This window comes from Amphiprion ocellaris, chromosome 20, assembly GCF_022539595.1.
Source record: "Amphiprion ocellaris isolate individual 3 ecotype Okinawa chromosome 20, ASM2253959v1, whole genome shotgun sequence".
Lineage (NCBI taxonomy): Eukaryota > Metazoa > Chordata > Actinopteri > Pomacentridae > Amphiprion > Amphiprion ocellaris.
The window spans coordinates 9,936,305-9,957,247 of record NC_072785.1 but is presented as its reverse complement, the minus strand read 5'-3'; the positions used below and the strand labels follow the sequence as shown (position 1 = coordinate 9,957,247).

At 39.7% G+C, this 20,943-nt stretch overlaps 2 protein-coding genes across 3 annotated transcripts; both read left to right on the top strand.

The window, feature by feature from the left end:
• Positions 1 to 855: 855 nt before the first annotated feature.
• On the top strand, positions 856 to 9,215 carry LOC111571667 (obg-like ATPase 1). Its single transcript, XM_023274936.3, has 11 exons — positions 856 to 998; positions 1,333 to 1,430; positions 1,512 to 1,655; positions 3,026 to 3,153; positions 4,855 to 5,030; positions 5,138 to 5,218; positions 5,771 to 5,868; positions 5,968 to 6,108; positions 6,572 to 6,668; positions 7,612 to 7,734; positions 7,872 to 9,215. Exons 2-11 carry the CDS (start codon positions 1,333 to 1,335, stop codon positions 7,971 to 7,973), a joined length of 1,188 nt encoding a protein of 395 aa, XP_023130704.1. The 5' UTR covers positions 856 to 998; the 3' UTR covers positions 7,974 to 9,215.
• Positions 9,216 to 11,024: 1,809 nt separating this feature from the next.
• Positions 11,025 to 20,943, top strand: LOC111571666 (transcription factor Sp3-like). Of its 2 annotated transcripts, none has more exons than XM_023274932.3 (9): positions 11,025 to 11,180; positions 11,500 to 11,597; positions 12,207 to 12,437; positions 12,519 to 13,121; positions 14,623 to 14,832; positions 14,915 to 15,119; positions 15,227 to 15,416; positions 15,622 to 15,818; positions 18,797 to 20,943. In XM_023274932.3, exons 1-9 carry the CDS (start codon positions 11,174 to 11,176, stop codon positions 19,048 to 19,050), a joined length of 1,995 nt encoding a protein of 664 aa, XP_023130700.2. In that variant the 5' UTR covers positions 11,025 to 11,173; the 3' UTR covers positions 19,051 to 20,943. The 2 variants fall into 2 exon arrangements, with proteins under 2 accessions (XP_023130700.2, XP_023130701.2); XM_023274933.3 differs by having other exon boundaries at positions 11,061 to 11,220.

Genomic DNA, 20,943 nt, shown 5'->3' with positions numbered 1-20,943 from the left:
CATATTTTCAATTGTTCAAAAGAGAAAATACTCCATTTGTCAGCTTATAAGTAATGCAGTTATTGAGAGATGATACGATTTTGAATCATTTGGCATTTGATTTTGCACTGGGTGTCATCACTTCTGCTGTATACAAGGAGGTTTTGGGACAGAATGCACGAATGGTTGCTAACAAAGAATGTTATACCTGTCTTTGAATAAAATTGTATTAAGTTTGGTCTCTTTATGCAAAACAGACTTAGAATCTATGTGTAATAATATAATGATAATTGGTAAATTTTATATACACAAATGTAGATTTATTTTAGGTTGCTCCGATTTTTACTGCTTTTAAAAATGATTGGATACTTTTCTTTTACTCCTTAAGAAAATTGGAAAATAGAAGTGCCTTAAGACTGTCTAGGATTCTCAATTCATATATTGATTAACCCCTGTGAAGATAATTTTTTTTAAACTATCTTATTTTATAAAATTTTATTATCATTTCAATTTTTTCTTTCTTTCTTTTCTTGTTCTTGCTGCTTGGATTAGCTGATTTGTATGACACAATTGGTGACTATTTTGTTGTATATTTGTTATTAAACAATGCCTAATTTAAAAAAAAAAAAAAAACTTCTGTATACCTAGATATGTAATGGATCCATTGTGTTTGTTTTGCGCATGCACGCAAAAGAGCGACATTTAGCGGTGCAACACGAAAATACAGACAGCATCGTAAACTATAACTAAATATATATCAATTTATTCGCACATTTTGCGATTTGCAATTTTTTAAATTGTATTTTTGATTTTAAAAATGATCATAAAACGGATTTAACGTGTCAATTCATGCACCTCTCACATGTTCCTCAAGCTCTCCGTCCGACCAATCACGGAGCTCTCACAGCCCAACACTTCCGGTTTGCTCTCCAACTTGCCTTTCCAGTGGAGCTCCCGGTGTGAGCAGATACCAGAGGGGTGTCAAGCACGCAGCTAACAGGCTCAGAACACACGTAAAGGTAGCAGAAGAGTCATTTTCTCGGCTAAATAGCTTTCCGACTGTTTGTAAAGAGTGGAAAATGCGGTCAGGACCCTGTGTGCAGTCAGATATTTTGGCTATCAGGTAGCTAGGAGTGGTTCCAGTTAGCCACCAGCTAGCGTTAGCATGCTGTGTTTGAATGAGCATATGACTGAAGCTGCACGTTTTTAGGAGAGTGAGGGCAGCAGAATGGCACCACGAAGTGGCAAATACATTGAAATATACATTAAAGAGTTGCTACAGACGAGCTGTGTTTCGGTGGAGTATTTGGACACGAGTGTCATGGTGTAACCAGAATGTTTTAACTCTTCCAGATGCCTCCAAAAAAGGCAGAAGCCCCCAAACCGCCTCCATTAATTGGACGATTTGGAACGTCTCTGAAAATTGGAATTGTTGGCTTGCCTAATGTTGGGTGAGTAATGTGGATATTTGAACATCATGTTTGTTATGTGAGTTAAACTCCATTATTAACCGTCTTCTTGTTGTGTTACAGAAAATCCACCTTTTTTAACGTGCTGACCAAAAGCCAAGCTGCTGCCGAAAACTTCCCATTCTGCACAATTGACCCAAATGAGAGCAGGGTGCCAGTTCCTGACGAGCGTTTTGATTTCCTCTGCCAGTACCACAAGCCAGCCAGGTGGGTGTTAGAACAGTGGCCCAATTCCAGTTTCCACCCTTTACGGACTGAGGCACTTTCCTGAGGAAATTACTTAAGTATAGTTCACAGCAAAATTGGTGATGTAAAAGCATGGTTGTCCTGGCCGCAACCAAAATGTACACAAATCAAGTATGGATGGTGTAGGGAAAAACTGCTAGGAAATTTGTGTGTAAGGGACAACATCTGGCTACTTACTGTTGTTGTTTGTAGAGATGTCTGTATTTTCAGTCAAACATTTACAGGAGTTTATTACTTTCTTCACCGTTGGTAGTTTGTTAAAATGTATAAGCACTATAATGTCACAAACAGCTGATTAAACTGCAAGCCCCAGTTCACTTTTTAATGGCAATGTTTCCAAGCAACATGTACCGTGCTAGTGTGCTCTGTTTTTCCTTTTTAGTTCATTTTGAGCCATCATAACATAGAACAGACTCAAGCACTACAGCTGTGACATTAAGTCTGTGAGGGTTTAGTGTTTGGCCTTTGGGTTTGGGCCATTGTGTCCTGCTGACAGCTAAGGGCTCTACTACAAAGTGCTATTAATGGGTATGTGAGGTATGTTGAGCTTGAAGTCAGAGTTAAACATCAGAAAGGTGGTTCTCTTAATATGCTCGATCACCGTGGTAACTGATGTTGCAGAGGAGGTTTGTTTAGACTTTGAGAATTCAGTCGGCTGTTAGAAGCTCCACTCTTTCAACTATTCTTTTCCTGATGATTCTCTTCAAGCAATATAGATTTTCTACAAAGGCAATGCATGATCTCTGTAAACCTGTTGAGCTCTATGTTAGTAATGCCATTGAACAAAGCTGTACATGCAAGCTGATGGTGCAGAAAATATGCTTAAATGCCTGGCTCTGATTTAACTCAGCTGGTATTGCAAATAATTTCACAGATTACAAAAGTGATTAATCTGTTGGTGTTTGTCATTGACAATATTGAATCAATAACATTTATTTCACTTTGTCTTGTCCTTAAACTAAAGTGATGTTCACACAGGAACAGTGTTGGACCTAAAGGCATTTCTTGAACATCATATTAAATTCCTGTTCCTCTTGACTGAAGTAAGCAGCATGCTATCTGTGCATTTTGTGGAGAAGAAGTGTCAAATGATGCGTTAAGCAACCCGTTTCACAGGAGCAAGCACAAAGCCTGTAGAAGGAAACCCCTGTTAACAAAGAAATCTGATAAATACCGTTGTCATATCCGTTATATCTGATTGGAATTTTAGGTTTTGTTGAGCCTGGCGAAGCTGAACTTTCTTCACAACACACCCCACTGGCTGTCACTTAACCAGCAGTCATGGACTTCTGACTAACTGATGATCCTGCTGGTCTCTCTTGTCTCTTCAGTAAAGTTCCAGCTTTCCTAAATGTTGTGGACATTGCTGGTCTGGTGAAGGGAGCTCACTCAGGGCAAGGACTTGGAAACGCCTTCCTCTCCCACATCAGTGCCTGCGATGGCATCTTCCACATGACTCGTGAGTTGACTTCTCTTCTGCTGCCTGCAGCTGCTGTGTAGTAACAACTGAATAGAGCACACAGGTGTTGGGAGGGCAGGCTGGAGCCACTGCTGCACTACTTAATCAGAGATGACAGCTCAGTCATGTTATTCCTGTGGCCCTGACAGGATGTGATGTCAGACTCCTGTCAAAATACTCTATAGCAAGTTTGGTATCTACTGTAACTTCAGTGCTTTATGATGCTGACTGAAAGATGTCAATAGCACACATGTTGAAACTGACTGCTAGTGACAGCTGCCATCAAATGTCTGCCCAGATAAGTAACTCAGTTTACTTGTTCTTGGAACAATCAACTTGTTAGTTACCAAATATTATTTTATCCACTTATCATTTTGACAATTGATTTATTTTTTTTTAGTGTTGTTGTTGTTTTTTTTCCTGACCTAAATTCAAATATTTTCTGCTTTTTTTTACTCTTCAGTGACTAAACTGAATGTCTTTGGGTTGTTGACAAAACATTGGAGGGTCTCAATTGGTGTTCTGGGAAACATCAATTGACATTTTTTATAATTTTCTGATATATGCTGAACAAATATTTGACGAAGTGAGAAATCACTAGAGTGTTTGACAATGAAAATAACTGTTAGTCATAGCCATTATATAAACATGTTTTGAAATTTTATGGCAAGGCAAAGCAGTTTATTTTAGAAAGTAAGCTTCATACACAGATGTGGCTTTCATGGTAAAAATTGAGAACACAGGTTAAAAACAACACAAAAAGAGCAGAATAAAAATAAAAAGTAAGGTAAATGAGTAAAAGAATAGAAAAGTTAATAATGCGGTGATTATAGACATTGAGTTGCAAAAACATTTTGTTCGAGACCAGTGAGATTTTCAGTCTAGATTTATTCACTCCAGTGTTTTGAGCATTCATAAAACTATCAGGCAGTTGGTTCTAACACTGTGCTACTTAATGACTTAAAGCTAATTCCTCTTGTTTTGATTTAATTCTTGCCACTTTAAGAGGCCTCATAATTCTAACATAGCAGTTGGGGCCAACTCTATGTAGAGATTTATGAATAAGCAATAAGACTTCAACTTCAGTCCAGCTTGGGTTGCACATTTTATTTGAGACTGTTTTATTTTGCAAACACTCTTTTATAGCTGTCAGAATTACTATAAATAAAATTCAAACAATTTCCAGTTCAATTATGTTTTGAAGCTAGAATTTGGTAGCATTTTTAGAGTTCATGTGTCACTTTGGTGCATTTGGGCCTCATTTAAAGTCACTGAAATCCACTTTTGCCACTCTGTTTATGATACAATAGATAACTGTTTAACAGTTATTGATGTATTAGATGACATGCGATAATAATAAAAGTCATTGCACAGAACTACTTTATGGCACTAAAAGATTTTTTGTGATTTTGGCCTGAGCGTGATTAAGTACTCTAATTTGTCATGTATTTATTTAAATGAAAACAAACACAATTTTTAATTTATTTTCCTCCTTTCATAGTTTCACAGTACACTCCTTAGAACAAAAGCAATTACTCCTTAGTTTATCCACTGAAAGTTAATTGGAAACAATATTATGATAAGACTTCAGTCACTTTCTGGTTTCTGCTTCTCCAATGTGAGCATTTGCAGTTTTTTTTTCTCCTTTTTAATTTATGTAATTGTAAATGTAACCAGCTAATAATGCCTGTGTGTTCTAAGGTGCATTCGATGATGAGGATATCATCCACGTGGAGGGAAACGTCGACCCAGTGAGGGACATCGAGATCATCCACGAGGAGCTGCGGCTAAAGGACGAGGAAATGATCGCCCCAATCATCGACAAACTGGAGAAGACCGCCGTCAGAGGAGGCGACAAGAAACTCAAACCTGAATATGTAAGCAAAATGTGTTTGTTGCTGTCCTTGCTTTGCATCTGTTGTCTTGGTGTGACGAGTGATCAGTCTGTATATAACATCTTAACTGCTGCTGCTTGTTGCTTCAGGATATCATGTTGAAGGTGAAGAACTGGGTGGTGGAAGAGAAGAAACATGTCAGATTTTACCCCGACTGGAACGACAAAGAGGTAATGACGTGTATTTGAATGGAGTTGTGTGTATTCTTGTGTTCTGATGTGTTTAGAAGTGGTTCATCCCATATTTCTAAGGTACTTTATAATGAGGCTGCGGTGTGGATCAGTGGAAAGTATTCTCACTGTTGTCAGTTAGTAGTTATATTTCCAAAAAAAAAGTATGTCTCTGTAGAAGTTTATTCATCCTCTTTTGTTTGTATACTAGCAACTTTAATACAGACTCTGAGATCTTTAAATTTATTTATTTTACCATTTTGTTCATTTTTTAATCCAGAAATTTAAATTTCAAATGAAAACAGGTATTATGTAGACAGATCCAGAGATTGGCTGATGATGTTATTTTACTTTCAATTTCAGCAAGTTGTTTTGCTTTTAACAAAATCTTCTGATTACTACTTTATATCAGCTCATTTTGAGACTGACTGCCACATTATCTGCTCTGTAACCTTCTGATGAGATAATGTGCATTCCTACAAAATCTATTGTACCTTTTCAGAAATAACTAGGATTATTATTTTTTTTTTTTTTTTAATTTCCGCTTCACAGATTGAGGTCCTGAACAAATACCTGTTCCTGACATCCAAGCCCATGATCTACCTGGTTAATCTCTCAGAGAAGGATTACATCAGAAAAAAGAACAAGTGGTATGCTTGCTTTTCCCTATTCGTAATCCGTGTTCAGGGATTATTTTTAGATGTATTTGATCATACAGGATATGTCTCAGTGTTGCCTGTTTTCATCAGGTTGGCAAAAATCAAGGAGTGGGTAGACGCTCATGACCCCGGAGCGCTGGTCATTCCTCTGAGTGGAGCTCTGGAGTCCAAACTGCTGGATATGGAGGAGGGGGAGAGGGACAAATACTGCGAAGAGCTGAAGACACAAAGGTGCAAACTAATGTTCAGTCTGTTAAATGTCACCAAATGGAGAAAAATGTTGTTCAGAGCTTGATGACAGTTCGATCAAAAACACGAGGTTCAGATTACAAATGCAGTGAAAGCAGCAGCAAAGCTTCACATTTACAAACCGAAAATAGAAAGACAAGGATTTCCTGAGAAGATATAAATGACAAATCAGCCAATTTAACAGCTCAGAGTGTAATCAGCAGGTAGAAATATGCAGTGCAAGGCTCTGCTAAATGGTGCAAAGTGGCTGCAGAGCAAAACAGTATTAATTCTCATGAATGATTACAATAACAGATTAATAACAAGGAGATTAAAACTAATTACTTTATATTTTTTAAAAATAACTCAACTGTTATTGTTCAAATACAATCAGTCAACATTTTAGGGTTTTTAAATATATGTTTTAGCTTGATCCAGTTATTTCTATTTATCTGTGTGTTTTTAGTGTTCTGACCAAAATAATAAAGACCGGCTATGCGGCGCTGCAGCTGGAATACTTCTTCACAGCGGGACCAGATGAGGTGCGAGCGTGGACCATCAGGGTGAGTGCTTGAAATGTTTTCTGTAAAAAAAAAAAAAAAAAAAAGACTTTGTCCTGTGTTGTTTTGGGTTTTTTCACTCTAAAACAGCACAAATAAAGAGAGAACAAACAAGATGAATGCACACTAAGAAGTGAATCACACAAGTGCATTATTGTCTTCAAACAGCAGCTTTTCAGTTCCTAAAAGACCTCAGCGATAGTTGAAATGTCGTTCAGTGTCACTATTGTTCATCCAGATTACAACAAAATCCAAGATTTATCGGTTTTAATTTTGATTTACTTTTCAATTTTGAATCTTAAACAGTTACTGACAACATTGCAAAGATATATTTATTATATTGATTTTGTTTCTGTTGTTTTAGTATTAAAACTTGATATTGTTTATTACAGTCTCCCAAAAATGTGTTATGTTTTATAACTACACACACAGTAACTGAGTCAAAGATAAAACTGAGTAACACTGGATTTTAAGAACATATCGCTTGGTATTTGTGCTTTTGCTGTTCAGTTAAGGTCCTGCTTAATATATTACATACTTTAAGCCTGTAAGTAGACTACATTGCGATTTTATCTTTTAATTTACTATTTAAATCACTGAAAATAAATCTAATGTGGATAGTCATTCAGATGCCTCAAACCAGGCTGGTGTTTTCTGGGGCATTTTCTGCTTTACAGTACGTTGTACATTTTTCATAACTGTCTTGAAATTCTGTGAAACTGAGATGCAGAGTATAAATAAAGAATGCAACTGATTCTTGCTTTTAAAAGATTTATTATTCCATTATAAAGGTGTATGTTTCTCTAGAGCTCTACAGTTGATCTGGTTTTTCATGCCGTCATCATCATGGGCATCATTGTGTGATCATATACAATGTAAATCCAGGCACGTGTTGATATGCTTGAGATATATGTTTGAGATGTTTCTGTCTGTTTTGCTCCAACAGAAAGGGACCAAAGCTCCCCAGGCTGCTGGAAAAATCCACACCGACTTTGAGAAAGGCTTCATCATGGCCGAGGTGATGAAGTTTGCTGACTTCAAAGAGGAGGGGAGTGAAAGTGCAGCCAAGGTGTGTGTTTGCATTGAGCTTTATCAAATGCTTGAATTGCCGCTCTTATTAATTTCTATCAAACCATGTTGACATTCTAGCAAACGCTGAATACAATTTAAAATGTTCCTCTTTGATTTCCATCCTTTGTTTCTCAGGCTGCCGGGAAATACAGGCAACAGGGCAGGAACTACATCGTGGAGGATGGGGACATTATCTTTTTCAAATTCAACACACCCAACGCACCCAAAAAGAAATAACAAGACGACACAATCACCAGGGAGGCAACTCAGAATTACAGTTCAGTCGGGCCCCAGAGAGCTGCACTATCTGCTGGTTTTTCTCTTTTGAATTCAGAGGATTAACTTGTGGCCTGAGTGGCTACAGCTATCTGGACAGCAAGCTGTTAAAATTACTACAATTATAATAATTTTTGAGGAAACCATATTTTAGCATTTATGGTGTCAGGAAACAGCAGATACCGGAACTGAAAAGAAAAATATATAAGAACCTGCAACAGAATGCAAACATGCATTTTCTTTGGTAATCATCTTACCACTGTTCATGTGTTTTTAACATGCAACTGGCCTTTTTTGATGCTATTTTTCACATTCTTTTTGATTAAAGAAATCACGAAGCTCAGAGACTTTTTGGAGAGAAGTTTTTCTGTTGCAGTTCATCTGCATGGTAATCTTTTGTTTCTCTGAGTAATAACAACCTGCCATTCTGTCATTTGTTGGCAATTGCAGCAATGATGGCAGCTGATTAATCTGAAAGCTCTCAGATCCTAATGAGCTTCTTAATTAGAGTTTTATTAATGGCAGGTGTACTAGATCAGTAAACCAGCTGTTTTGTCCTAATATGAGCATTAAGCAACAGTCTGCTGCAGGTGAATTGGTTTCAGATCCATTTCCCCCCACAATGTTAAAGGACATTACCATTTATTTCCCTTAATTACACTGTTAGGGTATCCACGGCAAAATTATAATGACATCACTTGATGTTTACCACAAAATGCTAAAATATACGGTGTCTAGAAACAGAATAAAAGCCACCAGTCAGTGTTTCACTCAGGGCAGGACTGCATTGTGTTGTGAGCAGATGGGATGTTACAGAGCAGGCCTCCCTGACAGCGCCTGATCAGACACCCGAGCAGAGAACCGTGTTATACAACCTGCTTTTATTCACTTACTTTGGTCTTGTTAAACAAAAAAAAAAAAAAGAAAACAGACTCTTCACATTAGGAACTCCACCCAGTGTAACAAGACAGTGCTTGATTGTGGATCATCTGGACTGTACAGCCTCAAAACACATCATGTTTCACCTCCTCTCACTGCCTCCACAGTGTGAATGTCTTTATTTGCAAGAGTACTTGTCATCTCCTCATCCATTTGCTTCACTGTGGAGTAAAGTAGAAATAATTTCAACCTCCAGGAGCCAGTATATGATAAATATCCCCCTCATCAATATGCACATGTCAATAAAAGGAGACCAACCTGTTGTTTCTCTGTGTGTTCCTTATTTTTATTTATGTCAAAGACCAAACTGGGAACATTAGAGAACAACATACAACATACAGGGTGTGCATGGGTGTTTATGTCCTAACAGAAAATTACAGATTTTTCCAATTTAATAGATTCATAGCAGTTGGGAATATATTAAATCTGTTTTTAAATTATGCCAAATGAAATCAGGATTTCATGCAGTTTATGTTACGAGAGTTCATTCCAATTTTATTTTTTTCATAACATGAAATACAAAGGTCCACAATATTATTTTTAAACTTAATGAACCATTAATGGCAATTTGACTTCTTTTTTTAAAATAAAATGTTATGGAATGATTGAATTAAATTTACAGTAGCATTTTAATTAAACTATGCATAGCCTGAAAACACATTGAATATGTCTAAATACTTCATTCCAGGCTCCATACACGAAGCCATGGATTCAAGTTGTTTTTTTAACAGTCCTAAATATAAAGTATCTGTCGACAACTATTTCAAGTTGCAGATAGAACTACGTTAATTTGTTATTTTTGTAATAGTTACCATGTATTCTCGTTGCATACATTTACACTTTATGAGGAGATATTTTGTGTAGTTTCACAGCATGTTGTGAAACATATGTTCACACTATTAATTACTTACAATACCTGGAGTGTTTCTTCCACTTAAATTATCAAAAATACAAAAATAGTTCTGTCTTTTTTTTTCCATTTAGAATTCTTAGCTTAAAACCAGAAGATTTAAAAGAATTGCCACATAGTAATAACTAATAACACAGCAGTAATCCAATGACAACACAAAAACGGCATGGTAATAACAGAAAAACACAACTAAATGATAATGAATTATACAATAAGAAACCAAGATTACATAAAAACAATGAGTAAATCAAATTCCAAAAATCAAACACAACATAGACAAACAGGAAATAAATTATATAAGTGGTAATGACACATCGGTTATTTCTTGTTATTTACGTTGATATTTCCTACATTACAGCGTTTTTACATCCATCTTTAGCAGATTAATAAAAAGTTCAGGGTGGTATGACTACAGGTCTGATCTGCGGCTACTCGTCCCACTAATCTGTCCGTGGTTTATGTTCTATTGTTTGTTGTGTCTTTTTTGCTGCTATATAACTGTGCATTATAAATAATACAAAGTAAGTTATAATTTAGCTTAAAAGTTATGAGTAGTAAAACTACTGTCAAATGAAACACGTGTTTTTCTTTTGTTGGAAAAATCAGTTCGGTCAAAGTTTACTGTGAATGAACTTGTGAGCTTTTTATGTTTTCTAGTCGTGATTTCATGAATTTGGATGTGGAGTGAACTAATATCACGAGCCATAAATTAGTGTGCGGCTGTTATAATTCAAGAAAGCGCCTGGTTGTAATAATGGAGGCCAACCGACGATTTACGGGCATTTTAAATACCCCAAACTTTTAAAAACTGCTTCACACTGCACGTCTGTTGTAGAGTAAACGGGTAAATAAAAACATTCTGTGTGTAAATAACAGTGAAGATGTGGAATATGTGACTTTATTTAACTGTAATTTGTGAAATTTGGTGCATAAGTTTGATACAAACATCGCTTTTTTCAGAGTACCGCTGTTAAGATTTCACCAACTGCATTCCTTCTCTTGTCTCGCTCAACAAACAGGAAACACACGTCCTACAAAAAGTGTGATTGGCGTCCCGGTGAGCCAATGACGTCTCAGCAGTACCCCCACTTAGCCAATAGACTTAGAGAAGAAGGGCGGGACGTCCTGTAATGTGATGCAAATTGGACGGTCAGGCCTGTTAGTCCCGCCCCTTTGTGTTTCCCGCACCGTCAATCAAAATAGAAAAAAATCGACCCGAATTCACCGATCAACACTAGCCCGCCTTTGATAAAATAATCATGTTCGGAGTTTAGTAGATCCGATAATCTTCCCGGTTACTACCATTCACGCTATGACTGGTACGTAAACATTTAGCGCATCGAAGCGTGCAACTAATCGGTGAGTTTGTGAAGCTACAACGGAGCTAGCTGCGTCTTTTTTATCTTTGGCTCTGCTGCTAACTAGCTAGATATGGTGAGCTAACTCGGCTAGTTGGCTAGCCACGGCAAAGTAAACAGACAATCTGGGCCGAAATCGCCTCAGAATCTCCGCTGCAAAGTTGAATTTCGCAGTCAGCTCCTTTTGGACTGGAGAGTGGGGATGCTTTGCGGGCTTTTCTGGCAGGCAGGAGTTGAAGATTACAGAGTTTTGCTGAGTTTCCCCCTCTCTCCCTGCTAGCGCCAGAGCAGCCGCTGAAACAAGGAGAAATGGCGTCCGCGGACGTGGACAGCAGTCAAAGCGAGTTTCTGCAACCCGGCGGCGCAGCGGAAACACAGGTATCCGACATTTTCTAGCTCGTCTTTCTCGCTCGCTTTCGATTTCTGGTTGTGTTTTTGAGAGCATGAAGTTCACACGTTTTAAAATTTTGATGGCATGGGGTGAAAGCCGTACACTTCCTGTGTTCCCCTCAATAACGGCCACCCACTTTACCCCTGTAAAACCCGCCCATAGTGGGTAGGACACTGAAGTCAGTCACTTGGGTCGGCTCGCTGGAAGATAGCCGGTGTACCTTGGGTTTAAAGGATGCAGGAGTGTGATAGTGTAGCAGGGATTGCGTCCATAATCATAACAGTAGCGTTCAATTGTGTTGTAATAGCCACCCATCCCCCACTCCCTGCTCTCCAGCCTGTTATCTCCACTCTGTGTTGGTGGTTGCTTGTTCTGCTCTCTGCTTCTGGACAAATTTCTGCATGATCCCTCCACTGCCTGTGCTTTACTGTCTCTTTGATATATCTCCTCAGTACCTGTATCCATAACTGATTTACAGACAATAGCCAGCCTCGCTCCTTTTCCCTTTGATCTAATCTACAGCTGAGATGAATCACTGTCTCCTTGCAGAAAGTGTGATCTGTCCTTGTTAATCTGAGTGTTGGTTGTGCTCCCAGACGACAGATATGTCAGCCATTCAGCTGACGGGTTCGGACCGATGGGAGGTGTTAACTCCAGTCTCAACTGGGAAGGAAGACCAGGGAGTCATTCACATTCCAAACTCTGGGATTGTCACATCCAACGGGCAGTACGTGCTTCCTATTGGGAGTCTTCCCAGTCAGCCCATTTATGTTACAGCATCTGGGAGTGAGGCGGCAGCCAATGGAGTGTCAGGCATTCAGTATCAGGTAAAAAGAGATAAACACACCTTTGAGTTATGGTTCTCTTTAGGTGATGATCATGCTCAAACCTGTTTCCTCGTCTTCCAGGTCATACCCCAAATCCAAAATGCAGATGGGACACTTGCGGGGTTCTCTACACAGGGGTTGGATGATGGCACGGGACAGATCCAGCTCCTCCAAGATGGCAGCCAGGGCAGCATCGGAATCAGCTGTGCAACAACAGCGACCACAGACCTCCTCACACAGGCGGGACAAGTTCAGTCAATCCAAGGCGTCTCTCTGGCGGGGGGTTCAGCGTACACTGGCACAGTACCTGTAGGGCTGCCCAGCAACATAACATTTGTCCCTATAAACAGTGTAGATCTGGAGTCGCTCGGCCTGACTGGAGCTCAGACGGTTCCCATCGCAACAGGGGTAACGCCTGAAGGCCAGCTCATAATGAGCAGCCAGGCGCTGGATAGTCAGGGCCAGGACGCCAGCGCCAAGCAGCCACTGGTGACAGTGAGCGACCCCAATGCCAGCCAAGAGCTCTATGTGCCAACCACCACTTCCTCCTCCAACTCCTCCCAGCTCCCCGAGACCATCGACGGCACCGGGGTTCTCACCCAGGCAACCGCAGTGTCTGCAGGCATGTCTGATCCCTCGTCCTCAGGGAACTTCAACTCCCACAACCACCTGCAACAAATCCAGGTGAGTGCGGGTATCTCTTCAACCAGTAGGGACAAGCACTAACTATGTCGTGTGTGTTTTATACCTGTAAGAATTAAGCCACTGTTTCCCAACCTCAGGTTAGGACCACCCTGAGATAAGTCTGATTTGTGCCAGGAATTTAAGTGATTAAAGCAAAGCAATTGTTGTGTTTATTTTGTTGTTATGATGTTTGACACTTTAAGGCTACTGAAATGCTTAAAATTAAATGGTGTGAGAAGGGAGAAATCACTGCTTCACATTAAGGTCATAAGTGGGAATGAGCAGTGCTGTGTTACTTTCTTGGTCATACTATTGAAACGATCTTTTATTGATCCCCTTAGGGAAAATTCTCTCTCTTCTTTTAACTCATACTGTGTCTGCAGAACAGAGTTTTGTCTTGTTACTTACTAAAAGCTGGTATTAACTGTCTGACCTGATTTATAGGCCACTTTAGTTCCTAGCTCGTCAGTGTTAAGTTCTCGTACACATATTAGACAACACATCATATTTTACAACTATGGCTTTCTTAGAAAAAAGTTTTGTTGAAAAAGCCTAATTTTAATCACCAAAACAAACCTAATTTTGACTTTGTGTGTTGTATCACCCCTAGTATTTCAATATTTGAAATGATACCCAACTCTGGTAATGAAGGCTGTGAAGTAGACATTAACGATGTCCTCTGAGATGTCTTAAACCCAAAAAGGCTGTGAACTGTTGCTTTGAGACCACAGTTGAGAAAAATTGTTCGATGTCATGTGTTGACATTGTGTATTTAATAAGTAATAATTCGATTTTATGCTTGTTGAAGCTTTCACCACGTCCGATATTGGAGTTTTTCTCGCATATATGTGTCCCAAAGAGATTTTAGCTGACATTAGAGGAAAATCACCAGTGCCAAAATGATAATAAACCAAAATGAAAACACAATATTAACTGTTTAAGTAGTTTTGTGGTTTCTTTTACTGTGGCACAAAAGACATTTTTGTTTAGCAAATGTTCTTAAATAACAGGAAATGCATGGATTTCTGTCAAATAAAGTAATTGGAGCAGTCATGAAGACACTCATGCTTGGTCTCCCCCTAAAGGCACATTTTGAGCCTAGATATGTATCTTAGAAATTATTCTTGCTAACCCTCCTAGCTACGTAGATTTGCCTCCTGGTAAGAGGGATGGTTTGTTTTTGGTTTTGTTTGTAGCTTTTATTCCTCCTTTCACAAGCTGATGTACTCTATCACAACAGCTGAAAGTGTAGACTTCTTCAGTGGTGTGTTCATGTGCAGACAGCTTGTGAGTGTATATTGTGCAACCAGTTTGATACCCACCCTGATATTTTCAATGACAAATAAATTCTTACACCAGCAGGGACAAGCACAAACTTGCAGTTTATTTCCATATTAAAGGTTCGCTATAATTTGCAGGGCTTCGTACATATAAACATGACGTAATTGCTACTTGCTTTTGTGTACGATTATAATTTATTTTGCTGTTCCTCCCTCTGCAGGTGTCGTCCGCCAACGCCACCACAATCTCGCAGCCCATCCTGCAGCTGTCGGGGGACAGTCAGGCGCAGGTAGCCCAGGTGGCTCAGGGCCAGGACCTGACTGCAGCAGGTCAGACTCTACAGAGTGTGCAGCTGGTCAACCCAGGGACCTTCCTCATCCAGGCCCAAACTGTCACTGCTACTGGCCAGATCCAGTGGCAGACCTTCCAGGTGAGCTCTAAGGGCTGTTTCTGACCTACAAACTGTGCTGTAAATGATTTCAGATGACTAAAATAATCCCTTCTCTGTCCAGGTTCAGGGTGTCCAGTCACTACAGGGGCTCCAGTTGCCCCAGGGGCAGGGCCAGGCCCAGCAACTGACCTTAGCCCCTGTCCAGACACTACCCCTGGGCCAGCCAGGCCAGGTCAGCCTACCCAACCTCCAGACAGTCACAGTTAACTCCGTAGCACAACATGGAGTTCAGTACACACATGGAGAGGATGGAGGCAGTCCAGCTGGTACGACCACAGAACACTACACAGAAACCTTTTATTTTAATGTGCAGATCTTAAAGTGTTACCTGGCAGACCTCCTAAATCCTCCTCCTCTTTCCTCCCTGGTTCAGGCATCCAGATAAAGGAGGAGCCGGACTCTGAGGAGTGGCAGAGGAGCGGAGACTCCACGCTGAACCCCAGCGACCTGAGCAACCTGCGCGTTCAAATGGGAGATGAGGACATGGAGATGCCGAGCGGGGAGGGCAAGAGGCTCCGCAGAGTAGCCTGCACATGTCCCAACTGCAAAGAGTCTGGAGGAAGGTGGGCTTTGAAACACACACACAGATACAGATAACAGGAGGCGCAGCTGTTCGGGTCGCCTTTGTCCAGTAGAAGAACCAAAAAATGAAGGAATTACAGTTAGAAGAAGTTTCACTACAACTATTTCATGCTGTGTTCTTGAATAAATATTACTCCCCCACTTCTGCTGTTCCTTGATTCCACGCTTCTCCTCTCCGTTTCACAGAGGTTCGGGCATGGGGAAGAAGAAGCAGCACATCTGCCACATCGTTGGCTGCGGGAAGGTCTACGGGAAGACGTCTCATCTCCGAGCTCACCTGCGCTGGCACAGCGGAGAGAGGCCCTTCGTCTGCAACTGGATGTTCTGCGGGAAAAGATTTACCAGGAGCGACGAGCTGCAGAGACACAGGAGGACACACACAGGTGAGAACATCTGTCAATACAGTTACACAGTCTTACAGTAGATGTTAGTTGGAGCTGGGTTTCAATGATGCAGTGATTAGTCAGTTAGTTGCCATGTTACCAAATATTTTGATAACTGATTAATTGGTTTGAGTATTTTGAGGAATTTGACCATTTGAGGAAATTGTCAAATTCTCTGGTCCCCGCTTCTTACATTTTTAGTATTTTCTGTTTTCTTTACTCTTTTATAACAATAAGTAGAATATTTTTGGGAAGTGGACAAAACATTTGAGGACGTTATCTTGGGATTTGGAAAACACAACAACATTTTAACTATTATCTGTCATTTTAGTTACTAAACAACTACTCGATTCAATGAGAGAAAATAATTAACAGATTAATCATCAATTATTGTTACTTCCAGCCCTAGAATTCATGTGAGAAAAGTGACATGAAAACTTCCCGTCTGATGATACAAAGTTTAAACAAATACACTAGTTTTTAGGAAGTCGTCCATTTGTTAGATTTTGCGATTACAACATAACATGTTCATGTCTTATAGAGATGCTTTCCTGCTGCTGTTGTTTCAAATCAGTGTTCAGTCATAAGAGCAAAGGGAGACGGTGACTATCAGTGTCTTCATAGCAGATAAATATCATCAGCATCAACAATATAAATTCATTAGTAGCAAAAAAATGTTCTGATGATTTGAATGAACAGATATTATCCTATTGTTTATCAGCGAAGTAAAAACTATTTATAGATTGAACACTTTTCTCCAGCTCTTGTTTTGTGAGCTAAATGCTGTCACTTCATGTGTTAACTTGAATAATTGTACGACGGTGCAGCTCGTGAATTCAGCTCAGGTTTATTTATGTGGCACCAGTTCGCACCATAAGGCGCATAGTATGCCCAAGATCTTAAAATATATTATAGTGAAACAGAAACACATCGATTCCCTTTGAGCAAACATTTGGCGACTGTAGGAATGTGACAGAATGTGTTGTGGACAATTAACAGGTACGTGTGCATCGACACTGATTAATTAGTGTTGCTTGAACGCATCGGTTCCTCTGTGTTCAGTTTGATGAATAAGACGGCTCAGATTCCAGTCTGATTTCAACATTATGAGCATTTTAGTCTTTGAGCATTTTTCAACAGTGTTCTTTGAAGGTTACACAATATTTTCATTACAGCGTTGGCTTGCAAGTGTCAGCAGTTTTCAGGGCTCCTTTGTTCTGTAGAGAGCAGCTCCAATCTAGATTATTGTCCAGAGGATGCAGGGAAGTAGTTTCACGGAGACATGTCACTGGTGGATATTTTTAGTGTCATTTTTCTGTTTTTGTTTGGAGGCAGAAAATCTCAGACAGATATGTAAAGAAGAAAAATGTTCATAGTAGATACCATGAGCTGGCACTATTTTTTTTTTAACCCTTTAGCATTTATATGATATATATGGCAGTAGATATCAAGACTGTAAATTTAAAAAAGATATTAAATTGGCTCACATTTTCACATAAATCTCTATCAAAAGTACATATTCCGAAGTTTTAAAGGAAAAAATAATCCCTATTGCTTCCTCTTCATTAACATAAATCCTGCAGCTTGTACAATATAGATATTTTCATATATATCCACTGGCCTTGTACCTTCCTCTGTCCTGCAGGGTAAAATGTGTTATTTTACTGTGTGGTGTTAATAAAAAGACCCATACATATCAGTAATAAGTTGGCAAAATTACAATTATGTTCACAAGAATTTATTATTCCTGAGTAGTAAGTACATTTTTAATTTATTTTATGACAGTATCTGGCAGGGAGATGTGTTTTTTTTGAAGAGGAAGAGTTGGGAGAATGGAGCAGAGGTGGCAGCTTCATGCCTGTTGTATATCAACTATTTGCACATTTATTGCAGCAAAGTCTTTTCCATTTTTGTCAGGTACAACTTTGAATTTTATCCACATGTCAGACTTGCTTTGTTTTTGTATTGTAAAAACTCACTTTAATCTTCTTTTTTAACATCACATGCTTGCTGACTGGGTCCCTCTGGTTGTGATAAATCCCCAGGACCCACGGTTTATTTTCTGACCGCCTGCAGCAAGGTTACAACCGCTCGTGCGGTTTGCGTTGGGACCTGCAGCATCCCAATGCAGCGCTCCAGCCCTGCCTCCGCTCACTCTGCAGCTCACCTGTGTCTCTGCTCAAACACTGTAAAACTACTGTAGGTTACACAATAGTGAGTTATAACACTGGAGTTACATATTCAGCCGTGCATGTTTGAGCTGGATTTCGAGGAAGAATAATGGTGTGTCAAGCTGTCTGAATCCATGTTTTTGTCATAAATATGCTGCAGTCTCAAAGTGGAAATGTCTTCTAGTGTATAAAAAATAACAATTTGAACATGTTAACGAGATAAAACAAACTCTGTAGGGGTGAACAAGTCATCAGTACTGTGCAGGAAGTCGTCAGTTCTCTTGTTTCTGATTTATCCTGAACAGATAATGCCGTATATTGCTACTTATTAGCAACATACACATGAACACAGAGACACCAGAGAATGAGCAAACGGTCTGGGTTTTCCAGAGCCGATGTTGATTATTGGTGATCAAGAACAGCAGATGACCAATATTTAGGACATATATATATTAAATGTAATGTTTTAGCAGCATGTGATAGCTGTCATTCATAACTAGACTTCTTCATTAGTAGGGTTGACTGTAACTGAATATGTAAAATAGAAATAGGAGTGATTAAATTAGGACGCTCTTCTCTGTTTATGTGCGATCGACTGAGATTGATAAGTTTGTCTCCTGCAGTTCTTCTCTATTTTCTTAATCTTTCACTGTGCTGTCACTTTTGTTGCCCACTAAGGTCCAGATCTGGACCTTAGTGGGCCACTTGCCACTTACTAGCAACATATACATGAACACAGAGTTAAACGAAGTCATATCAGGCCTTTATTTGCATCGTCTAACGTTTGTTGTTTGTTCGGCCTCGCAGGAGAGAAGAAGTTCGTGTGCACAGAGTGCTCCAAGAGGTTCATGCGGAGCGACCACTTGGCCAAGCACATAAAGACTCACCAGAATAAAAAGGGCGGTGTTCCCTCCTCCACGTCTCCGCCTTCCACCGACGCCGTCATCACCGCCGACGGAACCACGCTCATCCTCCAGACCGCCACCACCCACGACCTCGTAGCCAATCAGGAGATCCCTTTGCAGTTGGTCACCGTGGCACCCGGTGAGGTCATGGAATGAGGGGGGGCGGGGCGATGAGGTGGCTTTTTTTTTTTTAAACTGGCCTGCCACAGGGACCTCTTGGGCTTTTCTCCCTCTTCCAATCCTTATTTTTTTGTTTTGTTTTTTTTTACATATGAATATATACGTAAATATATATGACAAATATATATATTTTAAGTAAGAGTTATCTTGACTTTGTTTTTTGCAGTCTTTTTATAGGCGGGCAAAAAGAAATAACATTAAAATGTGGTTGCTATGTACACATGCGTAAACACACACACTCACACACATACAAGAGAAAAACACACATTAACACTCAAGACGACACAAGACGTGTACTCAACACAATGAAATGCCTTATTTTGTATTATACACTTGTATAAAATGCTGGAGGTGCATGTGTTTTTTAAGCTTTGCAGATGATGTAACTGTAATGGAGATAAACGTGTTTGTGAAAAGGAGGAGATGAATTTTTGGAAAGAAGGAAAAGGAAGTAGTGAACCTCTCCGGGACGATCGGGGTTTACATCTCCGGAGAGCTCTGACAATGCCGAGCGCTCTGTTTGAAGCAGCGCCAACATCCGAGCTTAAATGCTGCACGGCTGCTTTTGTTTTTAAAGGAATAGGTCGAAATTTTGGGAATAGTTTTGTTGTCTTGCCGAGAGTTAGATGCCACAAAGAGGACAGCAAAAAGACCGGAAAAGAGTGTCCAAAGCACCTCAAACGCTCATTGGTTAACATGTTTTATCTTCCAGGAGGTAGAAAGACGGTGAATCATTCTTGTTATACTTTGGTTTTTGTACAAGTTAAACCAAAACAGCTACACGTTGAAGAGTTTTAGAGGTGCTGGTAGACAAAATGTGGCCCTTTTCCAGTTTTTATGTTGAAGTCTGTTGGGCGTGACTTTGGCGAGACATGAAATAGATGCATTTTCCAACATCTGCTCACTGGTTCTTTGATAAATACGCAGCAGCTGTCGCCCAATCACCGACAGTCGACCGTGCAGTGGCACGGATGTCATGCTGCTCCAAGCAGAGCGCAGGTTCAGCTGATGGTCAGAGTAGGATGACGGTGCCACTGTTAACTGATCTGAAGTTGTTTTCCACCTAAACGGAGAGGGGGGAAAAGAAACAGATGCAAGCCGCTCTGGAAAAAAAAAAGAGCAACTTCTTCCAGCATCGGGTCAGTCAGAGCAGAATGTCCCATCTGTCCTCACGAGCACGCCGTCCGCTGTGCTTGTCCATGTTTAAAAGAAAACACGTCTTGATTTGTTTCTTTATTTTTTGTTACTGTTTTCTTTTTAGCATATTTTTGTTGTAAATTCATGGTGTATTTCAGTTTTTCATGTCTCTTTGCTGATCTGGGTGTCGTCTAAATCGAAAAGCCACACGGCGGTGATCGTAGATTTTAAAAAGTGGACAGTGGTTAACCTCTGGATTCCTGCAGGGTTCTTCATTGTCGGTTTTAGCTGCAGGAGGACGTCGCCGTACGAAGAAAAGGGATGAAACAAATCAGCGGCCCCTCGAGGGCAGATTTTGTCATCCAACATTCCAGTTGGGCGTCAGATGATGTGGGATTCTTTTTTTGCAATAACTGCTCAGTTGGTGATTCTGGCCTGATGTCACTCATGTCAAAAGAAAAACAATCATGCCATTGTTTGATGTTTCTTTTTTATTTTAATTAATGTAATCCCTTCCTCAGTTTGTCCTCATGTTTGTAGCATTCATTTACATGTATATTATCTTATTTTCCACATTGTTCATAGAAGCCATTACTTAGTTAACTGAATTTGTTGTATCAAAACCTTATTTTAAGTGATTTTTTTTTTTTAATGAATTGGTGTAAAAATTGAATGTTACCTTTTGTAAAACCTTTTTTCAAATGGATCACAATAAAAGTCTGAAACCTTCCA

Excerpts from the sequence above, each read along its gene's own strand:
- LOC111571667 (XM_023274936.3), top strand. The coding sequence starts at position 1,333 with ATGCCTCCAAAAAAGGCAGAAGCCCCCAAACCGCCTCCATTAATTGGA. Across the intron at positions 5,031-5,137 it reads AGAAACTCAAACCTGAATAT|GATATCATGTTGAAGGTGAA; the intron begins GTAAGCAAAATG and ends TTGTTGCTTCAG. Across the intron at positions 5,219-5,770 it reads CCGACTGGAACGACAAAGAG|ATTGAGGTCCTGAACAAATA; the intron begins GTAATGACGTGT and ends TCCGCTTCACAG.
- LOC111571666 (XM_023274932.3), top strand. Across the intron at positions 15,120-15,226 it reads GGATGGAGGCAGTCCAGCTG|GCATCCAGATAAAGGAGGAG; the intron begins GTACGACCACAG and ends TCCCTGGTTCAG. Across the intron at positions 15,417-15,621 it reads TGCAAAGAGTCTGGAGGAAG|AGGTTCGGGCATGGGGAAGA; the intron begins GTGGGCTTTGAA and ends TCCGTTTCACAG.